At 33.0% G+C, this 27086-nt stretch overlaps 2 protein-coding genes across 6 annotated transcripts in view; one reads left to right on the top strand and one right to left on the bottom strand.

Moving 5' to 3' along the window:
- ELK3 (ETS transcription factor ELK3) overlaps nt 1-4896 on the top strand; it is a 64022-nt gene extending 59126 nt beyond the window's left edge. The window contains exon 5 of the mRNA XM_074375258.1: nt 2333-4896. Coding sequence (XP_074231359.1) covers nt 2333-2431 — 99 coding nt within the window. The 3' untranslated portion in view covers nt 2432-4896. The remainder of the gene's footprint in view (nt 1-2332) is intronic.
- The window catches only part of CDK17 (cyclin dependent kinase 17), a 120719-nt gene that overhangs the window by 26142 nt on the left and 67491 nt on the right, over nt 1-27086 (bottom strand). For 2 of the 5 annotated variants that reach the window (XR_012510738.1, XR_012510737.1), the window contains exons 6-18: nt 25944-26000; nt 24761-24875; nt 24007-24101; nt 23716-23778; nt 21453-21576; nt 17053-17173; nt 14635-14732; nt 14021-14126; nt 12326-12368; nt 11183-11273; nt 9791-9868; nt 7041-7130; nt 5062-5157 (exon numbers count right to left, since the gene is read on the bottom strand). Coding sequence is in view for 2 of the 5 variants with exons in the window: in XM_074375256.1 (XP_074231357.1) it covers nt 7078-7130; nt 9791-9868; nt 11183-11273; nt 12326-12368; nt 14021-14126; nt 14635-14732; nt 17053-17173; nt 21453-21576; nt 23716-23778; nt 24007-24101; nt 24761-24875; nt 25944-26000 (1044 nt within the window). In the remaining 3 variants the exon portion in view is untranslated. Of the gene's footprint in view, nt 1-4861; nt 4946-5023; nt 5158-7040; nt 7131-7526; nt 9260-9790; nt 9869-11182; nt 11274-12325; nt 12369-14020; nt 14127-14634; nt 14733-17052; nt 17174-21452; nt 21577-23715; nt 23779-24006; nt 24102-24760; nt 24876-25943; nt 26001-27086 lie in introns of those variants that run through there. The other 3 variants (XR_012510736.1, XM_074375256.1, XM_074375257.1) reach the window with 3 other exon arrangements.

The following is a 27086-nucleotide window of genomic DNA, read 5'->3' as shown; positions in this document are numbered from 1 at the left end:
CAGCAAAGTACATTCTAGATAAATAGATCTGCATCATTTGAATATGAAAGTACCTATCTGTTCAGGAAGGGACTGGATGACAGGAGATGGGCTGGAAAAGCAGCTGTGGGACTTGAATAGTACACGAAGGAGTTCCCACCTTAATCTCTTGTTAAGTGATAACCGTGGAAAGCTTTTTTTAAGTTGGAGATAGCACAAGATCTCTACTTTAGAGAGGTACTGCTTGATACCAGTGTGGAGGGAGGACAGCTGAAAAAGCAGAAAGCAAAAGGGGCAGGAAAATATGAGGAAATCTACACTACTCCAAATTCTGAGGGAAGAATCATCTTTCAGATGAGAATAGTGGAAATAGGAATGTATTTAAGACATTCCAGAGATAAAATTGAGAGGAAGACTTTTAGTTGGGTTTGTGGAATAAGGTAGTGAAAATTAGGAAGAGACAAAGATTACTGATTAAAAGACTGGGAATACTATTGGTAACAATGGTTACCATTTTTTGAGGGCTACTGTATGCCAGACATTGTTCTAGGCACATGTCATGGCTTCTCATTTAATAGTCCCAATAGTTCTATTTGAATAGATAAAGTACGGCTCAGAGATGTTGCTCAGTTTACCAAAATCACACAAGTGGTTCAGCCCTGATTCACGTTTAGGGCGGTGCTCCTAACCACCGCTCTGACTTAAAAGTGAGTGCAGGAGAAGAGCAGGTTTTGTGGGGAAGAGGCATTGGTGGGGATATCTGACAGCAGGAAATGACCGTTTAAGGAAAGGGACTGTGTGCAGGTGGGTGGGAGCCAATAAAGAGGACTATGAAACATGTCGGAAAAGCCAGGCTAAGAGAAACTACAACTGAGTGTATAGAAATAAAGAGCAGAAATCAGTAACAAAACCAAGAGCTGATTCTTTTGAAAATACCAATAAGATGGACAAAAACCAAAATGAGAGAAGTAGTAAATAAGCTAAAAGAATTAAAATTCAAAACCTGCTCTTCTTCCAGTGTCCCCTCTTAATCCAGGGAATAGTGGTTGGGAACATGCCTTAGAGTATAAGCTAAATGTAAACAGATTTGATAACCCAGTTGAAATGGATAAAATTCTACATAGCATTAAAATGCCCAGGTGTCAGGAAAGAAATAAAAACCTTGAATATGACCATTAAAGAAATAGTAATTAAAAAGCACCATTCCCCAACCCCTGACAAAAGCATAGAAAGCACAGTACCTTTCAATCAGACAGAGTTTAAACTTGGCTATACTGTGTATATAAGCCATGACCTTTAGCCAATCAGAATTCAACTGAAGTCTGTTCTCATCTATAAAATGAGGATAACCAAACTTACTTTTATAGGCTCTAGATACCAAATGAAATGACAACCACTGATAAACTGTTAAGGCACTAGACACAGAACAGTTACTTAAATAGTTCGAAAATTGCAAAAATATATTTACTTGTTCTACAAAGATTTATTATACATCTAACACATGCTAGGCTCCGTAGTTTGATATTTAGTGTTGAAGTGAAATTTAACATTTAGTTTATCTAGACTAAATAGGAATTAAACTAGAAGACAGCCCAGGAGATCACTGTGATACATATCATCCTAGACAATGAAAACCTAGTTTCAAATATCATGTTTTAAAAGGAGGTCTTTAATTGTTGAGTATAGTTGCTGCATTTTTCAGTCCTGAAAGTTCTCAAAGTATATATACCTTTATTCTATTTATCATCTTAGTTACCAGCAATATAGAAATTAACTTTTTTTTAAATCAGTTATGGGTGATCTCTCTATTCAGTTTGGTATTATTTATCTTTTTAATTTGAAAGAATAAGGATACTCTTACTTTCTAAGCCTTTTAAGATAAAAACATTCCTTATTTTTAACAGTTACTGAAAAGCATCATTGTGGTACTCTCGAAAACCGATAGCCAATTTCAGAATACAGTATCAGAAATGACTGATTTCACAAGAGTCAGCTGTCTTGTTTTCAAAGTTAATTTTTCTTACTTTTCAAAGCAAATTAGTGTTCTGAGTAGCTTGGAACTTTATTTAGAAATGGTATTAGAACATGCTTCAGCAACATATAAAGTGTATTTTTTCTAGTAGCCTAGGCATATAAAATGGGGACATTTTCTAAGCCTTAGCCTCTGTTTACTATATGTAATCTTGATCTCATTGTCATCATCCAGTTACTCATTCTGTAAATAACTGGCAGCTGACCTTTGTCACAGGGGTGATGAGAAATGACCCACTATGGTCTGTCTAGGAATGTGAAGAACTCAAATCTTCCCATTGGATTTGCAATAATTATTTAAAAAATCTTTTGTCCCCCACAGTTCCCAACACTGCTCAATGGCCACATGCCAGTGCCAATCCCCAGTCTGGACAGAGCTGCTTCTCCAGTCCTGCTTTCCTCCAACTCTCAGAAATCCTGATGACATCTGGCCACAATTAAAGACTCATTAACTGATGAAACAAATTTGTTCCCATGGGCTAGTTTACCTGTGTTGTAAGAAGGACGTTGTGAAACCCATCTGTTAATTTGGTTTGCACTTTTCACAGCATGGTCTAGATTTATGTTAGCATTTTAAAAACATTTTTATATTCAAGTATATATGAAAATCTGTTTTGCATTAAGTGAATTTTAATGTTTTTGTTTTTATATCCTCTTAGGTTTTAAGTGTTGAACACTGTTGACAGTGAAGAACTTTTCTTAGTGGTTTTCAGTGTAACAAGGATGTGAAGATTTTTTGCTCTTTAATTCTGCAAATGCTGAACTGTGCTTATATACACTATAACCAGCTGTGCCTTCCTTTGCATTTAGTTTTATGTAAATGTTTTTAGTATTAAGAGAAAATGAAAGACAAAAATTAGTATCAAACAGCTCTAGTAGAATTTCATTATTTTTCACAAGTAGGCAATATGAAAGCAGATTCATATTATTTTCTTTTTTGCTTTCAATTGTATGAGAATTGCCTTAGAATCTCTTTTAAACTGAAATTCAGTAAATATAATGTCCAAGTAATGTTTTTATACGAGAAACTAAGCCATATTTAGACAATAAACTTTCATAAAATAAAATGTTCTAAAGTGCATTTTTTGAAAAATGAACTTTGAAAGGCTAGACTTTTAGCTGTTTACAATCTTTTAGACTCCCCTCAGACAAAAACCTAAGATGATGGAAAAGCTACATCAAGTTCACTCTATCCATGTCCCTGGAATACTTCCTAGGTAAGCATATTCTTATTTCAAAAAATTAACCTGGTTCTCCCAGTTTTCTATAATCATACCCCTCTGATGCATTTATTGTATCATTATGAGTTACGGTTTCACTAAACCCCTGCACCTATAATTACCATTTGAAAATCCTATGCTTTGGAACAGGCTCACAGACTGACCATGAATAAAAAGAAACAACTTTTAACACCGGGTACCTTGATGTGTATAGGTATATCCTTGCTTGTGGAAACTGAGAGGTGTAGAACACACTGCTTTATGTATTACTAAATTTATGGTGAGAATGAAGGATAACTGATAAAAGAAATATAAAATTCTTCAGGAACATCATCATTGTGGAACTGAACTGATTATTTAACAATTTGGAACACTCAGTAAATTCTTTTGTGTTGCATAGTGTAGTGTAGAGCAGTGATAACAGAAACATTTTCTGTTCCTTCAAAAAATTAGCAGGCACCACTCTATATATGAAGTTGGAAAGTGCCTGGTGATTTCAATTCGAGATTAAGGTATTTTTCATCCTTATTAACAGAGGCCAATTTGAAATGCAGCTAATTGATCCTAACCAGGCATTAAGTGGCAGAGATTATGAGAGAGAGTAAAAAAGCCCACAAAAACAAACATTTCTTGAATTTTCAAGAAATCTAAAATTTTGTTATGTAACTTAAAAAGTTGAGATTTTCAACTGGAACTGAGCATCTCTGTGTTTGAGGATGCATGCCCTTATTTGGGGGAAAAAATCCAAATACTCTAATATGCATCTTTGAATACAATGGGCCTATTTCAAAATTGTGCAAATAGCTCCTCCTGTCACTCCCTCACAGACTGAGGATAATTCTGTACTAAAAAGAGCCGGTCCAGGGGACTGGTATTTACCAAACATGAAATGTTAGAAGAGGCCTTTAAGAACGCATCCAAATACCATTTCCAGGTAAGAACAAACTACACAGGAGAAGCTGAGAGTGGTGGAAGGCGACACGGTTCACTGAAAGTAGAACAATGATTGGCGCTCAGTCCAGGTCTGTTTCCCCATGCCTAGCTAACAAATAACTACTGGTCCAAAACTAGGTTAGGTAGAAAAGCCAAAAAAAAGACCATTAAAAAAAAGAAAGAAAACGGTTTTGTCAGTTAAGAAAGAGAATACCTCAAATGAAAGACTCTTATAGAGAAACTAAAGTTAGTCAATGTGCAAAAATTTCAACCAAAAATATTTTAAATGTAAATGCTGACTGTAAATCTGATTCTTGTATTCCCTCCCTCCAAATACTATGATTAACATACACTCTGGTCCCATTTATTAGAAATGGAAAAATACCATAATTTTTGATGAATCAAAAAGTCACTATAACACAAATAAAGAACTGGAGGAACAGTATCGCTCTGCCTCATTCTGCGTGTGCTGGGCTTTTTGTCTTTAAAACTATTTTAGTCAGAAAATAGATTTCAAAGAACATATTAAATAACTTTTTTCCCCTTTTTACATGTTTGCTTGATCAGTCTTAAAACGCTATGGTAAAGTTTTATAGAACTATAACCTAAATGTTGGTCTCTTTGTACACATCTTTTGTATGACTGCAAATCTTCATCCACTTTCATATATGTATCATTTTTACTATTATTTTTGTTCAATAAATACTTTGTGATAAAAGGTGTGAAGAGGCAAGTGGGTTGGTGTCCTTCCATTTACTTCAGATGATCCAAATTTCACTTTTCTATATGGGTACAAGTTGGAAAATGAGTTGTCATTTAGCTTAAATATGGCACATCAAAACATGCTATGTATATATAAATCTTCTTTAAACATAGATATTTAAGGAAATATACTTACTGAGGTTGAAATGGATGGAAAGGAGTGGGTTTGAAAAATGGTCCTCTGATCTTTTAAATCTAAAGTTCTATCAATCATTCTGTATTGATAGGAAAACTGAAAAGGAAAAACTAAATTACCAGTTATTCTTTTAACTGCAAATAATATCAAGAAACTAAAGATATCCCTTGTTCATAGATTGGAACACTTAATAGTGTTATTAGGATTACATCACTACCCAAAATAATCCACAGATTCAACTCCTATTGCAATCCCAAAGGAACTTTTTTCCCCTAGAAACAGAAAATCCCATCCCGAGTTTATATGGAATTTCAAGGGACCTTGAATAGCCAAAACAATCTTGAAAAAAAAGAAAAACAAAGGTGAAGGACTCGCAGTTCTTGATTTCAAAACTTACAAAGCTACAAGTAATTAAAACATTGTGGTACTGGCAGAAGGACAGAGATGTAGACTAAGAGAATGGACTTGAGAGTCCCCAAATAAACCCTCACACCTACGGTCAGCTGATTTTCAATAAGGGTGCCAAGACCATTCAGTAGAAAAAGGACAGTCTTCTCAACAAGTGGCCTCGGGAAAACTAGATACTCACATGCAAAAGAATGAGGTTGAGCCCTCACTTTACACTATGTACAAAATAATTCAAATGGGTCAAGGCCCTAAATATAAGTGCTAAAACTGTAACATTCGTAAAAAAAAAATGGGAAAATATTCATGATTTTGGATTTACCAACAGCAACTTAAATATGCCACCAAGAACAGCAGCAACAAAAGAAAAAACAAACTGGACTTCATTAAAATTAAAAACTTGTATAAAGGATACCACTAAGAAAGTGAAGACAATCCACGGAAGAAAGTAATTACAAATCATATACCTCATAAGGGTCTAATATCTACAATACATAAAGAACAACTCCAACTTAACAAAAAGGCTACAACCCAATTTAAAAATGGGCAAAAGACATGAACAGACATTTCTCTAAAGCAGAAATGGCCAATAAACACATAAAAAGGTGCTCAATGTCCTTAGTCATTAGGGAAATACAAATCAAGACCACAATGAGACACCACTTCACAGCCATTAAAATGAATGTAATGGGAAAGAAAAAAAAAAGTGAGGATGAGGAGAAATTGGACCTCATCCATTACTACTGGGTATGTAAAATGGTGTGGTCACTCAAAAACTGGTGGTTCTTCAAAAAGTTAAACATAAAATCACTAAATTACCCAACAATTCCACTCCTAGGTATATAAACTCAAGAATTGAAAACAAGGGCTCAACCAGATGCTTATATACCAATGTTCATAGCAATACTCACAACAGCCAAATGGTGGGAAAAAACCCAGTGTCCATCAACAGATGAATGGATAAACAAATGTTGTATATTCATACAACAGTATTATTCAGCCATGAAAACAAATGAAGTTCTGATACACGGTGCAACATGGATGAACCTTGAAAACATTTATGCTATGTGAAATAAGCTAGGCACCAAAACACAAATGTGGTGTGACTCCACTTACGTGAAATATCTAGAATAAGCAAATTCATAGAGAGAAAATGTACATAAGAGGTTACCAAGAGCTGGGCAAAAGGGAAAACGGGGGGTTATATCTTAATGAGTACAAAGTTTCCGTCTGGAGTGATGGAAAATTTTGGAAATAGACAGTGGTAATTGCTGTACAACACTGTGAATGTAATAATTAATGCCACTGAACTGCACACTTACAAAGGGTTAAAATGGCAAACTTTGTTATATATAAAGTAAAAAACAGTAAAAACAAAAAACACACATAAAAAACAAACACAAGAATTATCTTGGGTCTAAAAGATAAGATTATTGTAACACATTAACAAGTAGTCTTTCAAACATAAGCTTGTAAAGCGCCAAACAGAATACAGCCACTTCCATACAGAGCGACATATTCAATGTGTTAACAGCAACACTTGGAAGGAAAACAAAAAAGGCATCCTCTCTTACCTTTAAGAACCTTGTCAGTTTAAGACGAATCATGTGTTCAAGGTTCAAAATTTCTCAGTTTCATTCTCTTCACTGCAAAGTTTTCAGAATCTGAATGGTGCTCAAGTATCAAAAAAAAAAAAAAAAATCAAATTCCTTAATAAAATGAAGAAACATCCCTAGCTCTTACTAGGAAGAAGAATTTTATGTAAATACCAGGTATAGTTCTTCACCTTTTATATGCAAGAATCAAATCTATGCATACCTATGGTCAAATTAGCAACAAGTCAGATATGTAACCCATGAAATGAAAAATGTGACCGTTATACCTGAAAGTGCTATCCTTCAAAATTACAGTTAAGACCACTAAGTGAATGGCCGGCACAAATATAAATCAATTACCATCACTGTCACAGCGAGACTTCATTATATTAAGGAGGCCCATGAAAGAAAATTATCCCATTCTGCACAGCCTTCTTCCCCAAGAAAGAACTGTGACTCAACAAATTTAACAACATGAAGATTTTGTTATTATAAATTTCAAAACAAAATGGAGGAACTTCCACATAATATTTATAACCTTCAAAGTACAATATTAATACATGTCTGTCAGAAATAACAGCAGGTTTTGTTAGGCTATAGGGTTTAACATAAAACCAATTTACAAATGTGAAAAGCAGTAGTGGTCCAATATTCACCATTACACATGAATCTGTTTCTTTCAGAATTTTTTTTAAAAATTAAAATTTCAGTATCATGAAATATTAAAATAACACCCCAAACATGCCACAATCACTATTCACAAATAAAGTTAAAATGAAATATACAAAAATTCACTTAATACTGTTAAATAACAATAAACTACAAGATTTCCTGAACAGAAATGGTAGGACCCCTGAATGTTTTACAGTGAACGTCAGGAAAAAAATTACGTTATGACTACTTTCATGATATATAAGCCAAGAATTTACATGACCAATACAAAATATACCAATTAAGATTTGTAGTTTGTAAGATGCACTAAACAAATAGTCCTTAAAAGTGAACACAAATACTTAAAACACTGCTGCCAACACCAAGGTGTAGTTGTGATGTTCAAAAAGATGCATAATTAAAACTGTAATATTTACTATCTCTGGTAAACACATAATACCTACAATGCTCTAAGTTCTCATTTCTCTCATTTGTATTTATCATGGCTCATTTCAAAGACATATTATAGCTTTTAGCTGATTCCAAGTGAATGTTATAAAAACACACACATACACACAGCTCTCAAATGAAATAAATTGTTCCCCAATGAAGTATTATCCTTTCTAATTAAAGAATTGTATTTAAAACAAATAAACAGTAACAAGACCTCTCATGTTTGACTGGACTTGTATGGTTTAGTTTTAACTAAATTAAAGCACAATGTAAAACAAGTTAAGTGTGTTAGTATACAAATATCCATTATTATGCAGTAAATATTTCTAAAATGAGGAAAGGTAAAAATAAGTAATTTTGGTGCTTTAATTTACTGGTATCTAATGCAAGATCCCCAAAATGTCAGGTATTTACTTGCCCAAATCAACTTCTGTATCACATGCTTTCCTAAACATAATGTGCTTATCAATTTCTTAGCTACTCTATTTGCCAATGGTCAATAAAAAATTATATAGCACGAACTTAAGAGTGTTCAAGATGGCTCACTTATTTTACTGTTAAGCAAAGCTAAATTTACATTCCAGGAAACACTGCAGTTATTTTTAAAAACAAACAAAAAAATGCAGCAGTAAAACAATCTGTGAGGAGAAACAGATGCATTCACATATAATAAAGCCACTGCAACTTCTTCAGGCATTCAACTGTTGTGTTAAATAAACAGACAGTAGTTATTTAGCAGCAATGATTCCGCAATAAATAATGCACTGTGTTTCTCAGTCCTGCACAAAAATTGCAGCTACAGTTACATCAATAGCTGTAACCTACTGGCTCTAATGGCAGAAAAGACCTTAAAACCAACTGTACAAAAAAATTGTCACACTGTGACAACAAATATAAAAACAATCTGTAGGTCTGAAATAAAAAGACTCCACTGTGAAGAGGACAGTGTAGACAAACGAAGATTCCAAGTCCACCAAAAGAAATAATTGCCTTCAGATCTGAGTCCTTGATTGATAAGAAAGGCTGGGGGCTGGGCTTGAAACCATGTTATCAGACTTAAAAGAGCATGCTCTGTCTTCTGTTCTTCCCATGTCCTAAAATATAAAGTCATTTTATGAGGCAGTTCAAGGTTCAGTTTTATCCCACATACAGTATTTGGTGACTCTATGAAGCTAATGTTCCCACCAGCAAAAGCTAATATTCCACGGTAAGAGTGATCAGCACTGTTCTTAAATGACCCTTTTGTTGATGGGGGTCAGTCTACAGCTTCTATGCTTCGAAGTGATGAACCTGATGACTAGGGAAGCATAAGATGTGTCTTCTGCCTCAGGTGCCAGGGATGGCGTGTGCAGTGATCAAGCCAGGCCACTTGTAAAAGGTCTTTGTGCCATCTGCAGCTTTCAGGATCCCTGATTTGACTGAGTCAGATTTCTCTCTGAAGAATTACTGAGCTGCCCATATCATACAGAAAAGTGAGTACGTGCAATGCTAAACATACACAGCTGTGGAATGCACTGTACATTGGTTTTTACATCAATAATTTTACTGATCAATTTATAAACCAAAAACTTGGGTCCACACAAAATTTCATGATCGACACGTGAAATGGTTTATGACAAACACACCTGTCTCTGGGTAAGAAGAATTTCGAAAACCCGGGTCCTTTTGCAACTGAATCTCTTTCAAACTGAATATTGATACACCTAAAATGCACAGACAAAAATTATCAGGTGAAAGTCTAACATCGTTAACGCAAATATAACCCAACTGTAGACAAACTGTCTAAACATGTATACTAAGTCAACATGAAACATTTATAAGGTTATAGCCCCGCCAAAATATTCTCCCTTCTGTCCCACTGTTGAGAAGAAAATCAAACCAATTAACCTCCCTTCAGAACATGTCTCCCCCAACTCTGCTTTAAATCATGCTTTGAGTATGTGTTTCTCTGAGGAGAATGTACATTATCTATTTCTAGGACTTAACTGGAGTTGGGAGACCTAATCAAAAAGTATTACTCAGTTTTATTCTACCCTTTCTTTATCTGTCTTCTTATAATGGCATGAAGGTCAAATCCTCAAACTATCTGCAGATTTTTACAGAAAAACAAGAAATAGGTTTGTACACCACACCTGCAACTCAAAATATAAAACCTGATATTAAAAATGAAATGTAAACATCATCTTAAAAAACACTTGTAATTCATCTTTCTCATTTTCAATCTCTGCCAGAGAGGCAGTCTTTCATTAAAAAATATGCAGTCTAAGTTCTATGTGAAAAGTCTTAAGGATCCTTGATTCTAATTAGAAAACTCTGGTCAATCAATACTGTCTAGCAAATGAGAATGGGAAATTAATGAAAGCTTTTGGCAGTTCTGTTCCCAAATATTCTCACAATTCTCCACTCACCTTACTCAATAAAGTACGATATTGAGGTGATTTTAAAAAAGAATGTTCCGAGCAAAATCAAGCAGTTGCCTCAGGCATGAGAAGTTGGCTATTTTAGTGACTGACAATATGCTCACCACCATCATGTGGGGACAGTAAAGTCAAAGTGAACACAGTAAAGGAAAATCATCTTTACATACCAAAAAGGAAATCTACTTTCACAAGAAAACAGTCTTATGTTTTGGCTGTGCTTCATTACTACTTGCCTGAAGTCCATTTTTAACACCTCTGAACCAAAGCAATCCAGACTGGGCCAAATGACAATGCCTATCATCAGATGGCATTTTCCAACTTTAGTCCAGTAAGATTAATGACCCATGCCTAAATGCTATTGATTTCTTACAGACTTGTGGCAATGTGCTCAGTGTTCAAAGAAGTAAATTAAAACATAGGCAAGTAAGACATACACCTCCCTTCAAGGAATTCTGATCTAATTACAAAAGACCAGAATTTTAGGCTTAAAAACCAACAATCTCTTCCTAAACCCCTAATTCACCCTAGTCTCCAATGCTGGACAAACGAAAATAAAGGGGAGTGGGGGTAGGGAGACACTCTACAAATATCTCTTACTTTCAGGTAAAGTGTGTATTCTTGGTCCCAGACTTCGAAAGTACACATGTTTCATGGCCTCTTCTGCTGAAACCCTTTTCTTAGATTCATACTGTGAAAAACCAAAGAATTGCTTTATTAACTTTTTCCTCTAAATTGTGTAAAAAGTGTGTGTGGGGGGGGGCACACAAATTAGCACTGAAGTATTCAGAGCTAATTTTATCTTAATTACTTAATACAAAGACTTTTTTTTTTTTTAAAAAGAACAAATCTGGAGTACTATGCTCTAATTTGAGTTGCTATTGAGATTATGTACCAATGATTATATCTGAGCTACAAATTTCCAAGATCAAGTTGGATCTTAAGTAACAATTTAGGTTCCCTTTTTTTCTGAAGTGATGAAAAATTAGAAATATCTGACCTTTAGTGTTATTTTTCTTATGAATACCAAAGGACTTTTGGAAATAAACCCAATACCTTTATGAAAGGCATTATTAAATTACCTATTCAACAACCATTTCCCCCTTTTCCTTGATGAAATAACAGATTTGTTCAAGGCATCCATGCTTCCAACTCTAACAGATGAATCATAAATCATGACCATTCTAAGTTTAGGCTAATTATGACAATTCTGCTCCCCAATACCCAACCTGTCTTAAAATTAATGTTATGCCTTAGGAAGACTTAGACTTAGGAAGAGGCCCTGCAGAGGTTTCCAGAAAAGCCTCTGCTTTCTAGGTACAAGAGGACTAATGTGGCTAACACAACCCTTATCCTCTCTCTTCTTCCTGCTCTGAATAAAGATATGAATGGTATTTGAAGGTACGGCAGCCTGTACATCAGTAAGTATAAGGAAGAGAAAGAGAACATGAGAGAATATGAACTGCAGAGAACATGACCTTGACATAGTTGATCAATACCAGCAGCTGACTACCTCAGACTGTTCTAGGTCACAATGGGAGACCAGACAAGGTAAGAGAAACCGTAATTTTTTTTCACCTAAGCGTATGTCTTAACACATGCTAGATACTACCATAAATAATCTTATTTAATTGTCATGACAAACATTTGAGAGAGAGATTACCGATCCCGTTCTAAAGATAAAGAAACTAAGGCGCAGAGAAGTTAACACAGCATTTAACAATTACATAAGATGTGACTTACCTGAAGAAATTTTGTAATCAACTCGATTCCTTCAGAGTCTAACCTAGAAACAACAGACAAGTAGAAATTTATTTTTTTATCTTAACTGATAACAATTTTTCAAATAAACTATTTTCCAAGTGTCTGTTAAATTCAAGTGCCCTAAATAGCACACCTTGCTTCTTTCAAACAGACTCAAATGTTTTATCCTTAAAAGACTTATTTTGCCACTTGTTTAAGAAGAAAGCACAAATAACTGGGCTGCAACTCAAATTTCAGTATTCAAGAACAGATTAATTATTAAAACTATAGAATTTTTTAAAAAATCACCTTTTTGTGTCAAAACAAAGTAACCTCTATTATTGAGAAAGCTTAAGTATATCAGATCAGTTTTCATAGTGTTCCCCTGAACACAAGAGTACAAAAGTATCATTTTCCTATTGTTTAAGTGAAAACAAAAAGATAAGTGACCCCGAAATGGATTACTGTGGTTCAAAATAAACACAGAAATAAGTCATTCAACAAATTTTTACAGGGCAGTCTGCTGAGCAATGAGTAAAGATAACCTAAGGATGAAATTAGCTGTCACTGCCAAAAGCACAATTACGAATAAAAATATATTTCCCCCTGAGTGAGTGGGTACTGTGACCTAGAGAGTCTTCAGACTCTTCTATCCTTCGCAGCTTGCCATTCTGACAAACATCCAGAGCTTCATGGGCACAGACAAGTTAGGTGCTAAGGTCATGAAGAATCTGGTAGCAAGAAATATGTAAATGACAAAAATAGGAGAAAAACATACAAAAAAGTCTAGCACATAATATTCTTCCTAAGAGAAGTCTACTTAGAATGTTGTTAGCTGCTATAGTGGCAAGAATATCAATTCACATGAAAACTTTAAAATATTTTTGGTACCAGAACAGTTTTGCTATTATTCCCTATCTTGGGAATAAACAGAACTAGAGTGAGTGTGTTATGTTGTGTGCAATTTCGATTAAAACAGACATTGCCCTTATTTGGTATCTTAGTGTTCTTTTTCTTTTACTTAAAGAAAGATGAAAAAATATGGTCAATAGGGTTATTTATTCTGTTACTTACTGAAAATGTAATATATTCCGTAAGTAAAAATATTCTGACTCAAATTTTAATGGGAGTCTTGGATCTGGAGTATGTCTGAAAACAAATTTTAATTGGATAGCCAATATTAAGGATATGAGGTCAGACAGTTTATATTCTTAGAATACAAACTATCGTTAACAATGGCTGAAATACTGACAGGTCATCTTGTGTAAGAGTCACGATTTTGCTTACAATACATTCTTAGGTTTTTTAAGTAAATACAGAATAACTGTGTAGACAGCAGGACAAATTTCATCATAGTCTTCATGGTACTGAATAAGGCATTAATCAATGTCTTCCTTCCAGGAAAGGGAACTACATAAACCCTAGAATTCTAATACATGCGTTCTATATTCATTTCACTTACACCTCAATTCTGTGGACTTAACATACTTTGGTAATTCCTGGTCACTGAATTATAAAATTAATCTGACATAGAAAGGAAGAAATCAAATTAAACTAGATCTTAAAATATTTAAGAATTGTTTATGTGTAGCATGTATTTTTTTTCCTGAATCCTTACCGAGGCTAATGCTTCAAGAGACTATAAAGAATCACGTGGGTTTTCCCCTTTTCACTTAAAGGAAAAAAAAAAAATACCTGGGTGCATGGTTAATTAGAGGCTGTGGTTTGTATTTTGGAAAGTTGTAGTTCTTGAACTCATCATTTGAAGAAACACCTGGCCAAGTTTCCTGAGATGGAGTTCCTGAATTTAAAAAAATATATATTTATAAATATATAAAAATTTTTATATAGGTAAATATATATAAACAGGGAGAACTAAGGAAGTATCTTAAGGAACAATTTCTATTTAGTAATGACCTGATTATTTCAACTGAAACCAAAATGACAGAAATAGTAAACATACAGATTTTATTTCTGGACTATACAATCATGCCATAAAAATGATGCCTCATTGATACCTAAGCTAAAATATTTCCTAATAATGTGCTACAGGTCAGTTTTCAATAATATTTCTCTCTCATAAAGATTTTATAGAAGAAAATTTTATTACTAAGGTGGAACTGAGTAAGTGAAAAGAAGTTACCTAGAAGGATCTATCTTTATCTTAATCACGCTAATTACAATTCTTATAACAACTATTAATGTTAGTCTCAGTATCAAATTTGTAAATATTTTTTTTAAAGGTACAGTCTTATCTAGCTGGTCAATTGGAGGTAACAAATCACTGGGAATAAGATTTCTTCCATTACCTAGCAGTCGGAAGATTAAGTGCAATTCATCTTCCACAGTTGATCCTGGAAACAGAGGCCTTCCAGAAGCCATTTCAAAGAAAATGCAACCAACGCCCCTACGAAATAAACCATTTAAAAAAAGAGAGAGAGATGAGCAATCCATTTACACTTTATTAAGCACAAGAATCTTTTCCTTAAGGCTGCCTCTCTGGAGAATTTGTACTAGCCTGCTAGAAAATCTGCAGAGATTTTTTTCAGATCCAACTAAACTAATTTGTTAACATTTATCCTATTTGTCTCAACTTCCATACTGATACATCCATTTCCCTCACTTAAAATGTCCAGCTCTCTTCTGCATGATCCCTGAAGAATAACACTAACAATGGCTAACAGTTACTTAATGCTTACTATGTGTTAGGTGGTGGTTAGCAGGGATACAGAGAAGCAAATGATTCAAGATGTTTTTATGCAGGAAGCAGAGAGAGAACCCGTAAACCAAATGAAGAGTGTGTGAATAAACGTGTGTCTGTGTTTAAGAGAAGGAAGAGAAATAGATACAGGTTCACAGAATAGACACTGTCTAGGATCTGTGTGAATACATTGAGTTTAAGACATACTCTTTCCTGGCAGGGGGAAGCCATAGTTCAGTGGTAGAACACATGCTTAGAATGCACAAGGTCCTGGGTTCAATTCCCAGTACTTCCATTATATACAAGTATATAAACCTAATTATCTCTCTCATAAAACAAAAAAAATTGAATTAAAAAAGACATAGTCCTGCCTTTATAGGACTTACAATCTAGCAATTATGTATAAAATTTAATTATACATATTAAAATGTTATATAGAAGGTAAAATGATGGAACCACTATGAAAAACAGTACAGTGGTTCCTAAAAAAAAAAAAAAAAAAAAAAAAAAATTACCATATGACCCAGCAAAACTCCACTTCGAAGTATTTACCCAAAAGAACTGAAAGCAGTGTCTCAAAGAGGTATTTGCCATGTCCATAGCAGCACAACAGCCAAAAGCTGGAAGCAACCTAAGTGTCCATCAAAGCATGAATAAATAAACTATAACATACATATACAGTGATTATTCAGCCTTAAAAATGAAGGAAATTCTGACACATAAAGTCAAATATCTTTGTACCACATGGATGAACTTTGAAGACATTTATGCCAAGTAAAATAAACCAGTCACAGAAGGACAGATACTGTATGATTCCACTCATAGGAGGTACTTAGAAAAGTGGAATTCACAGACACAGAAAGGAGAATGGTGATTGCCATAGGTCTGGAAGGAGAGGGAAACGGACAGTTCTTGTTTAATAAGTATGGACTTTCAGTTTTGCAAGATGTTAAAAGGTCTGGAGATTGATGGTGGCGACAGCTTCACAATAGTGTAAGTGTACTTAATGCCAGAGAACTGTACGCATAAAATGATAAATTTTGTTATGTATATTTTTCCACAATTAAAAAAAAGTTATACAAAGTTACATAAATGTTCAACCCAAGACAACAACAGAAGGAAGTATGACTTATCACTACATGACAGGTACAAGTAATAAATGTAACCACAGTTCAGAGGAAGGTATTGCCACGGAAGGCTAGGTTGTATTCAGGAAGGATTTATGAGAAACCATGTTTTCAAAGTTCCTGGGCACAGGCTCTTGTTAGAGAAGCGGAGTAGGCATTCCAAATGGATGAACTGGTATGAACATAAGAGCAAAGGTGGGAAAGTCCAGGTTATTTATGAGATACAGTGAGTAGCCATTTGGCTAAAAGGAAACAACTGAAGTAAGTTGAATAGCCTGAAATAAGTTGAAAAAAGTTTAGAGAAATTATAGAGATCATTAAGTATCAGATTGAAGAACTGTACCTTATTCTATAGATAATCAACGGGGAAGCGGCAAATGTGTTTGAATAAAGGAGTGTTATGATCAAAGTGGTGTGTGAGGAAGATGGTTATAGTATTTTATTATTTCTAGATCAACTTAAAGCAAGTGGATTTTGGTGAATATTAAATGATGATAAAAATAATAATTTTAAATTATTATGTACTTTGTTTTAAATTACATAGCACTTTACACAGTATTACCATGTAAGAGAATGTACACTCTTCTAAGTGCTTTATATACATTAGCTCATTTGGTCTTAACATTATCTACAGAACGACCTTTTAAAGTAGTTATTGTTACTATCCCCATTTCCTCAAATGAAGAACAGGCCAGTAGTTTTGATAAAGTTATTATGCAGTTTTAAGTGGCAGAATTGGTATTTAAACATAGGTGATCTTCCGTTCCAGAACTCATTGCTTATATTGTGTCTCTTTAAAATAATACCTTTTTAAAGCCAAATATCTACCAGTATTGCCCTGTGTTAATGGCTACATTCTTTCAAAATTATAAATGGCAATAATATCTGCATATATTTACCACATGTCAATCTGTGTTGAGTACTCCGAGGAACCGAGAAGCACATCAGGTGGCCGGTACCACAGTGTGACAACTTCATTTGAGTAGGTCTTTGTGGGAACTGACTTGGCTCTGGCTAGTCCTTCATTGGGGAAAGAAAATCATTAAGAAATAGCTAGAATGGATTTCCCAGTCCACATTCTCACCATGACTCCTATCACAAGGATGCTTGAGATGGCTACTCTATACCTTCTTGAAGCTTAACAAAATTAGTTCTATGATTTTTTTTTTTTTTTAGTGTGCATGGTCTTGGGTCAGCAAATCCTTATGTAATTAAACTAAATAACAATTCCATAATCAGAGGCTATGCTTGCTATTATGAGTAAATGCACCTGGTATGGCATCTAGGTTAATCTTAAGATATTCTTCCTTCGGTCCATGAATTATGATGCCAAATTACTTCCTACCTGAACTTAAATTAATGCAAAATAGGCCAGTGACATTAAGATAACAATTTTACTTCTTATAACTATAGGCTTTTGTCACTTCTTAACCTGATTCCAAATTTAATTTGCTATACCAATTCTTATCAAAAAACATGAAGTTACACTACTGTATCTAAATTAGATTAACAACGAAGACTTACTGTATAGTATACGGAACTATATTCAATATCTTGTAATAATCTATAATGGAAAAGAAACTGAAAAATAATATTTATATATGAGTGTAACTGAATCACTTTGCTGTATACCTGAAACTAACACAATATTGTAAATCAACTATACTTCAATAAAAAAATAGAATACCAAAAAAAAAAACCCCAAAAAACCATGAAGTTACTGGTCCATGATCCTATTAAGTTTCACTGACAATTCCCTTGCAGAAGTCTATTCCCTGGAATAAATTACATTGTTGTATACTTTCTTTTTAAGTTTTAAGTTATATGGTTAACTTTAAAGTAAGACAAACCTCACTGCCTTTGGATATTAATTGTTTTAAATGATATAAAACATATCATTCCTTTGTCAATTTAATATGAAATTCAGTGATTATCTAGAAATAAAGGCAAGAGGTCACAACTTTATCTCTTGAGCCACTGGCAAAAGAGAATTCTTTTTACCACCACTACACCTCCAAATTTTGATCACCAGAAGTAGTAACTTTAAAAAATATTTGAAGAAATATAAATTTATTATAACATATAGTTTATTCCAAACAACAAAAAATAATTCATTTTTTAGGCTGTGGTTTCTATTGTGTGTGACACAATTATGCTGACTAAAATATTAAACAAGAAAAATGTCATAAATGGATGATTCGATACTTTGTTAAACTGGATAAAGTCACCCAAATGAAAGCAGAAATTTAAATAATTAGGCAACACTCACACTATTTTTCTTTAGCGTATGGGCTAAAGAGTTGAACTGAAGCAATGTTGACACTTTTATTTAATTACAGGTTTTACTCTACCATCCCAACTTGGTAAAATAAATTCAACAAATTTTGGTAATAAGCCAATGGGGATAGCTTTCTGATTTCTCTTCCTCTTATTAATATTGGGTTATATGGGGGAAAGAACAAGGCTGCAAATTTTCTTATCCTATAAACTATACATGAAACATCAAAGCAAATGCAATTAATAGTTTCCTCAGTATCTTATACTCCTGCTCCTGAAAGAATTCTAAACGAGGGTGCTTGTTCAAATAGGCTCCTGGTTCACAATCAGAACTGCAGTACTGGCATGAAATGAAATAAATAATCATCTCTTCCAAACAAAATTAATTAAATGTGATATGGTATTATTATACAAGCCATTTTCTATTATTAATGAAAACATCTATTTATAGTAATAACTTCTTAGACCAGAATTTTATTGATCACAGAAACAGGAGTAGAATTTTCATAGAAATCAAGAACAATTTATAGTAAAATACTCAGTTACATGACTCTCCCTTACTTGCGTCTGACGTATACTTACTATGCAACCAGTAAAAAAAACCAAATAACTAAAAGCAATTCAAAGTTGATCGTATTAGCTCATGGAATATTAAGAACTTCCTGTTGGCCTGTGGGAAGATGAAATTTGCTTGGTTTGCTTTGTAGAGGTAAAGAAACAAAATTTAAAGCACTCATAGTATTATTCCCTGCCAAAAGTAAAATTTTGATGGCCCCTGCCATTCATTTTGCAATTCTAATAGCCAAGCAGGGTTTTTCTATTACTGTCATTCATTTTGGGATTGAGGAATAAGCAGCAATAAATACAGGTTGGCCAAAAAAAGAGAAGGGAGAGTGATGGGGGGACAATGAATAATAATTACTAGGAAAATAACATAAATTATGCCCTAGACACTCTATGTAAGTATATGCAAATAACTTGCAATTTATTATCTAAACTCATGTGGCCTACCCATTTCCTTTTAAATGGCAACCTACCTTTCAAACAAGTGGAAAAGTGTTAAATGAAAAAAAGTATAGGAATTTCCATAATAAATTAAGAACACTAATTTTTAAATGTTACTATGAGTAATACTTGAAGCACGAATATTTTTCAAATTCAATGAAATACTCCAAAAGTAAAACTACTATAATCACTTAAAAAAAAGGATAAATACTAACTATTAAAAACTGCACGGGCTTTTAAAAACTAACTTCTATTAGAGTACTCAAACTCTCAGAATGTGAAATATTAAAAAAAAAAAGCTACTATACAAAGTTCTCTCAATATAAAAAAATTTACTTCCTAGAAGCAAAAAACATGGAATTCTAGTTTCCCTAGTATTCTCTTAAAATTGGATTTAGCTAAAAAGAGACAAACAGCTACTAATTAAATTATTAAGCGTATAAATAAAAACAAAGTCATGGTGGCAGGTAAGTTAAAGGAACCCCTTTCAGTAGTGGCATTTAAACTCTTTACTCTCAAGACCTCTTTTACAGTCTTAAATATTACTGAAGACCCAAAGAGCTTTTATTTATACAGATTATATTTACTGATACCTGCCATGTAAGAAAAACTGAGAATAATTTAAAACTTTTTCATTAAACACTACTTATGTTAACATGAACATTTTTATGAAAAATATTTTTTCCAAAATAAAATTAAAATTAGCGCAAATTGTCTTGTTTTATATATTTGTAGTCTATTTTAATAGAAGACAGTTGGATTCTCATATCTGCTTTTGCATTCAATCTGCTATGATGTTTGCTTTAAGTTATATATAAAGAAAGTCAGCTTTCACACAGCTGTGAGGTTGGAAAGAAGAGCCTTTAAACAGCTTCTGATAATTATACATATTCTTCTTTGATACTACATCAGAATTAGAAAATAGCTTCTTAAAGATTATGTGGTGACTGAAATTATATCAATGAACCTCTTGTTCAATGTTACATTAAAGTTCACTGGTCTATCTTGCACTTAAAATGGATCTTTCACCTATGCATAATTCTGTAATAGCTGCATTAGTCATCTGGAAGATACTGGTTCCCTGGGTTATTCAAATATTACAAATATTTACATTTTTTAGCATATCAAAAAATCATACTTGTTAATATTACCACTGATCTCATCAGAAAAGCCCTCAGGTATTAAGAAGCTATCAAACTCAAAAATGGCAGATCGAAATTTCCAAAATCTAATTTTTGCTTGAAAACTCAAATTTTACTATTGTCAAGAAATACTTTAACAGTTGCTTTTCTTGAAATGACAGACTAGGCTCACTTCATTCATTTTCAAGAAAACATTTGTATAACCACAGTTTGTCTATTGGTCACTTTTTTTCCAAGTAAAAGTGATATTCCTTTAAAAAAAAAAAAGGGCTAGTTCAGTTTGCACTCATAATTGTGCAAGCACTTTTCCTTGAAATAACTATAGTATTTCTGTGTGCAGCAAATATGTTTTGTATATATTTCATCACATAAAATACTGAAAAGACATACTCAAAGATGAAGATTTAATAACATTTAACAAATTTTACTGCTTCATCAAATACCTTTTTAAGTGTTTTTCCTACATATGTATAGTGGTGAAGAATACAATGACTACTAAGTACGGGGAGGTGCCACTGCCCTGATTTATATACTAAGGGCACCAGTAGCTTTTTATCCCTTATTACTTTTGGATCATCAGTACAAATATTAACATAGTGAAAAGGGCAAGTAACTTTTAGAATAATTTTGATAATATATCTTGAGACCCCCTGAAAGGTCTCAGGACTCTTAGGGGTCTATCAGCCACACCTGAGAACTGGTATCTTTTAAGCCTTCACTAACAAAACTCACCCACCAAAATTTTCAAATATTTCATTCCACGGGCTACAGAGAAAACTCTCAGACCCACATAAAAGCAATCATGCAGCATCAATGGTTGTTCTTTTAAACTTAACCACCTGGAACTATTTATAAAAATCTCATATGTTCCATACCAAAATCTGCTAGCTTTAATTCTCCTTTTTCATTTATGAGGAGGTTCTGTGGTTTTAAGTCTCGGTGCAACACCTTTCTTCTGTGGCAATAAGCCAAACCACGGAGAATTTGGTATAAAAACAGCTATAGAAACAAAAAATAGAAATTAGTCTTACAGAAAATAAGATATACTTTGGTATAAGCATAAGTTATGGTAAACAGAAAACCAACTGGCCTGGAATAGTTTAAAACAAAAAAGGAACCATATCCTTCTCCTTATGTAGTTTTCTGAATTTTACAATTTATTATTCTATTTGAAGCATCTACCTATTTTTTAGTCAGACAGTACCTATGAAAATAAATACTGAAAACAAAGTGAAATGAAACTCTTTGTCTTAGTATTAATAGTTCAATTGTTATAGAAAATGATTTAAAGTACACATAATCCTCATAAACTTACAGGCCTACTAAGGCTTAAAGTTTGAAACAACAGCCTTTTACCATTCCCCACTCCATTCCTCACCACCCCCAAAATCTGGGACAGTGTCTTTAAGGCACTGGAATTGGTGGTTTTATGAAAATCCGGAAGAGTCCAAAAGAATGGCGCTGCATAGCTCTGGCAAATTATGTGCTATAAAAATAACCTAAAATAACCTAAATCAGCTTCTATCACCCACCTCTTGGGTATTTTACTTTCAGCACCTCCTACTCAGCCTTCAAAATCTGCCATGATTCAGAACAGGGAATTAGCACTGTACAGCTCTGAATGACTCTGAAAAAAGCAATTCCTATAAGGCTAATGGTAGACTTTTTGTTGTGAAATTTGAAAGAAAAAGGAACATGAAATACAGAAGGTCTTTGATTCTTTCTAGTTAACAAAAAAGAGCCTCAAAGTCCAGAGGATTCAAGAGAGTACCCTTGGTTTACATGAAGGTGAAAAATAGCAGAACTTCAAGAATAAGCCAAGGCAGCAGGCGAACAATGGGCCTGGAGAAATTCTAATTAGCAGAGTTTCTACCCTCTACTTATTTATGTTTTTTTGAAAACTAAAATTACTACTTCCAAATAGTCTCATTACTTTTTATGTTTGGAAAAATATAAGTGCTATTTAAACAGATAAAGAATAAAATACTTTACAACTTAAGCCAGCCATGTAGACCTGGTTTTACAAGATATAAACTTCTCAAATCTTTGTCAAATTATGATAATTAAGGACAATTATCTTTCCACATTATTGCTAACATGAGAGCAGGAAAAACAACATAAAAGACAAACAGATAAATGCAAGTAAGATTCACAACATCTTGCAAAACAAAATGTAAAATGATGAAAACAATTTTCACAGAACATATACGGAAAGAGACGTCAATATTTTGAGCAGTCTTTTTAGTAAAAGAAACTGGCTGTCTTCTGTACCAAACTTAACTATTTTTAAAAATGTGTTAAGTTTAAAGTTACTATCTACAGAATTGGAACTATCTCAAACACACAGCTGGGACAGCCTATTTCCAGAATAGTTTCTCACAAACTGTTGACTAAGTTTGGATAAATAAATTTTTGCTAAGTGTGGCATATACCAGGTCAAAGAAACCTACTGTAAGAATGCAACTGTTAACAAATGTTTTTACTTAATTTTACTTTTATTTTACTTTGGGTTTCATCTGGCACTGATTACTATACCAAACTTACCAGGCATTACTTACATCTTAGATATCTTTAAGAAAACATACAATTATCTTACTTTTCCCTCCTGACAGTATAGACTGGTATCTCCAGCCTAGTATTCATAATACCTATGCATGTTCTTGGCCTTACTCATTAGATTAGTATCTTGAAAAGTTGTTTTATAATTAAATGCCATCCTAAATATGTTAAGGTAGTTTGTCATTTAAAGGAGGCCCTTTGCAGAAGGCAATGATCACTTTTATTTTAAACATGTAGATTTTGATATAATAGCAATCATTTTAAGCAAAATATACATGTAAACGTATTCTGTATCTAAGAGAATCAGTGTTATAATGTGAAAGGAAACGTCAAAAGTACTCTTTAAGACATTTAAAATGTAGTTCTACAAAAAGGTCTGATCCTAAGAAAACAATACAGTGTAGTAAACAAAAGTTCTAAGTAAACATATTCAGAGGATGACAACCTATTTAAAATGCCAAACAGAAAATTCTGAAGCAGAATATATGAAACTGACATATATCATGTATTGTAGTTCATGTATGCTTAAGTGCTTGTCTCTGCTTTAAACGAAATTTAAAATGACACGCTAAAACATACCTTCACATTGTGCATACTCATGATGTTTCCGCAGTCATCCATGTACTGTTTTAGGTCTTTATCCTAAAGAAATACAGCACTTTACTACGTGATACATAGAGAAGGCGTGGCTAATTTACATAATACTATTCAATTTTTAAAAATAACTTGTTTTTTGAGGAAAGATAATGAGCCACATATAATTTAATTAAATGTTAATAACTAAACAATAATGTCCCTGAGGCTGTTGAAAAATCCAATTTGCTATGATTTATTATGGCAAAATTATATACTGAATTTTTAAATGCTTACCAGATACTCAAAGACCAGAGTCAAAGATTTATCTGTGTGAACAATGTCATGTAAGGTTACTATATTTGCATGTTTTAGATCCTTTAATAGTGAAACTGCAAAACAGAAAAAAAAAAAAAAAAAAAGCCAATTATTTAGTCTGTGGTAGCCAGTCTTTAAAAAAATCTTAAGTTTAACATGAATGATTAAGTTTAAGAGTCTCTTAAATTTAAAACAACCCACCAAAGGCATTTGTAGAAGCAATTTTAAGAGACTCAAATGTTTTTCTTTTCTTTTATGGTTCTGGGTTTGATATTTTTAATTCTTAAAATTATCCCCAATATTACATTAACACTCTCTATATCCTCTGTTTCCTCTCAAATGTTACCTTATTGAGACTTGTAAGATTAATTTAGATATAGAGCCCAAGTACCTTTCTCTCCTCTATATTGCTAATCAGATGCCTCAAACCGTTTTCTGGGTAATTTATCTTTTAAAAAAAATTGTATCATTATACAAACATATTTACATCTGTATATATTACTTATGGTTAGCTTTTTCCCCATGCACCAAAATATAACATTTCCCAATGTTAAATATTTGTCTATGACAATGATTTTTAATAAATTCATAGAATTTCATTATAAGCTATACAATAATATACTTAACCAATTAATTCCTTTCTATTAAATATTTCAGCTTTAGATACTAGCTCTCCCCCTCAGTCCCCTTCCCCAGGCTTGGTTTTATTGTATTCTTTTTCCACAAATCATACCTTCTCTTATAGCTGTACATGGTGCACCTTCTTCATGTTCCAACCGGATCTCTTTTAATGCCACCAAATTCTCTGTCAATTTACTTCTTCCTTTATAAACTGTTGCATATGTACCCTATAAAATACATTTTTGAAAGACACATCAAAAATACCATGAAAGTCTGTCTATATCATCTATACAAAAAAAAAAAGAGCACTAATTAAGTTTATAAGCATATGTTAAATTCCACCTTGCAAGGAAAACTCCACCATGATAATAAGTCTTAGTTTTCCTATAGCTAAGAGGACTTTCAGTTCTATATGCACAGCTTCACTAATCTTACAACCCTATAGAGTGCCTTAAAAGTATAAAAACATGAGAGAGGATATTTAATTTATTTTTTGTACTTTGTATGAGAATAATAACTGAATCAATAGCCTTAGAATCAGGGGAACTTTACCTGTAATGATACATGGAGACTGAGGAAATTAATTAAGCATATTAACTGAACATTGAAAATGTAATTAACATATTATTAAAATTTACCTATTTTCAGACTTCTCAGAATCTTTGTATATATAGCTCTCCTCTAAAAAACAAATATATTTTACAGATTTCTTCTATCATTGCCAGGATAGCCCTCGAGCTCCCTTAAGATTCCTCTACTAATTAATTCTATTCTATTCTTAGCCCTTTCTCATTCTGAGAGGTATATACCATTTCAAATTAGTCAGTAGTATTAGCAAGTTCAAGAAAAACAAGGTCTCATTAGCCAAGAATTTCCTTAACCTTCAGTGAGATGTCTTTATCTTGAAAGACAGTATTTTGATTTTTCTCAAGTTTGAACACATGCAATTTCCCACATAACAGCACAGATAGCAGACTACCAAGAAGCTAACTAACGAGTAACAAATAGATGTCTATTTTGTTACCAAGAAAGCACAATATTCTGTGCTTCAATAAAAGGTTACACGGCTATAAACAATATTCATTTCTTCTCACACTGCTGGCATAATTTCAAGAATTGAAGGGTTTTTCCTTCTAATATTCTGTTGCCTTTTCAGAACAAGATACAATCTTTCAGAAAGCAGTGCTTACTTTTTTTTTCTCCCCAGGTTGGAAAAACTTTTGGACTAACAGAGGACTTTAGATGACAAGAAAAAAAAAAAGTATCTTACATTTTTAAGATAAGTATTAACTTACCTCTCCAAGCTTTTCCAATTTGATGTAGGTTTCCATTTTTCCAAACCCAATTTCTGACTGAAAGCAAACAATTATAAATTTAATATTCTTAAAATTTCAATTCATCTCCTCCTCAATTTCTGAAACTCTCCTGCTTTAAAGAGTGTCTTGGAATAGAAAAATCTGATTATAATTAAACTGTTGAACATCTGCCAAATTTAAAAATAAAACTTTATAACTGGAACATTTAAAGGTTCAAAACCATTAAAGTACACAATTAACATTGTCAACTCGTCTTTTCTACAGATTAACATTCCGCTATGAAAAAATTTTTTTCTATTTTAAGGCCCTGAGATTTTAAGAAACCACAGGCACTTTAAGATACTAAAGACTTTAACAAAAGATAACTACATGATTTTCTTTTCAACAAAAACTGCAAAATAAATAATTCTTCTACATATTTTCCTTCACCAATCCTTGTGCTTCCTAGGAAGGCCTGCAAACAACAAAATACTATTAATTTCAGGTTTTCCAACCAAAATATAATAATACAGACAACTGCAATTCACTCTAGAAATGGCTAACACAGAAGAAGCAAGTAAGTCTAAATGAGCCCTCACCATCCCCTAAGACAGGCTTTAAAAATGAGTTCTCTGAACCATTGCTTTTAAGCCTTGAGCTTTTTTTGCCTATTTTGTATGGAGTAAACAAAGAAGGTAGATGGAATACATTCAAATATGTAATAGAAACTCAGTATTAAAAAAAAAAAAACTAAAACTAAACAAAAAACCCTAACACTGAAGATTTAGGAAAAAAGAAAAAACATATAGTGATAAAAAGTTAGGGACTGAAAGAGCAGAAATAAGAAAAAAAAAACTAAATGGAAGAGAGTAATAATTTTTCTTAAATTGATTTCTCATATGAACTCCTTTGTAGATAGTGGAAAAGGCAATAATCTAAAAATCAACTTCTCACTTAGAGAGCTATACTAATGCCCATAAATATCCAGGGAAAGGAAATAAAGTTCTTATATATATAACCTCAACTCTTAAAGAGTCTATAAATAATGCTGGATCATTAAATACTATGTTACAGTCAATTTCTGGTGGTTCAAATATACAATTTTTTTCTGGTGTTGAATAAAAAAAAAGATACCTGACAATT

Source organism: Camelus bactrianus, chromosome 12, assembly GCF_048773025.1.
Source record: "Camelus bactrianus isolate YW-2024 breed Bactrian camel chromosome 12, ASM4877302v1, whole genome shotgun sequence".
NCBI classification, from domain to species: domain Eukaryota; kingdom Metazoa; phylum Chordata; class Mammalia; order Artiodactyla; family Camelidae; genus Camelus; species Camelus bactrianus.
This window is presented reverse-complemented; position numbering and strand designations above follow the sequence as displayed.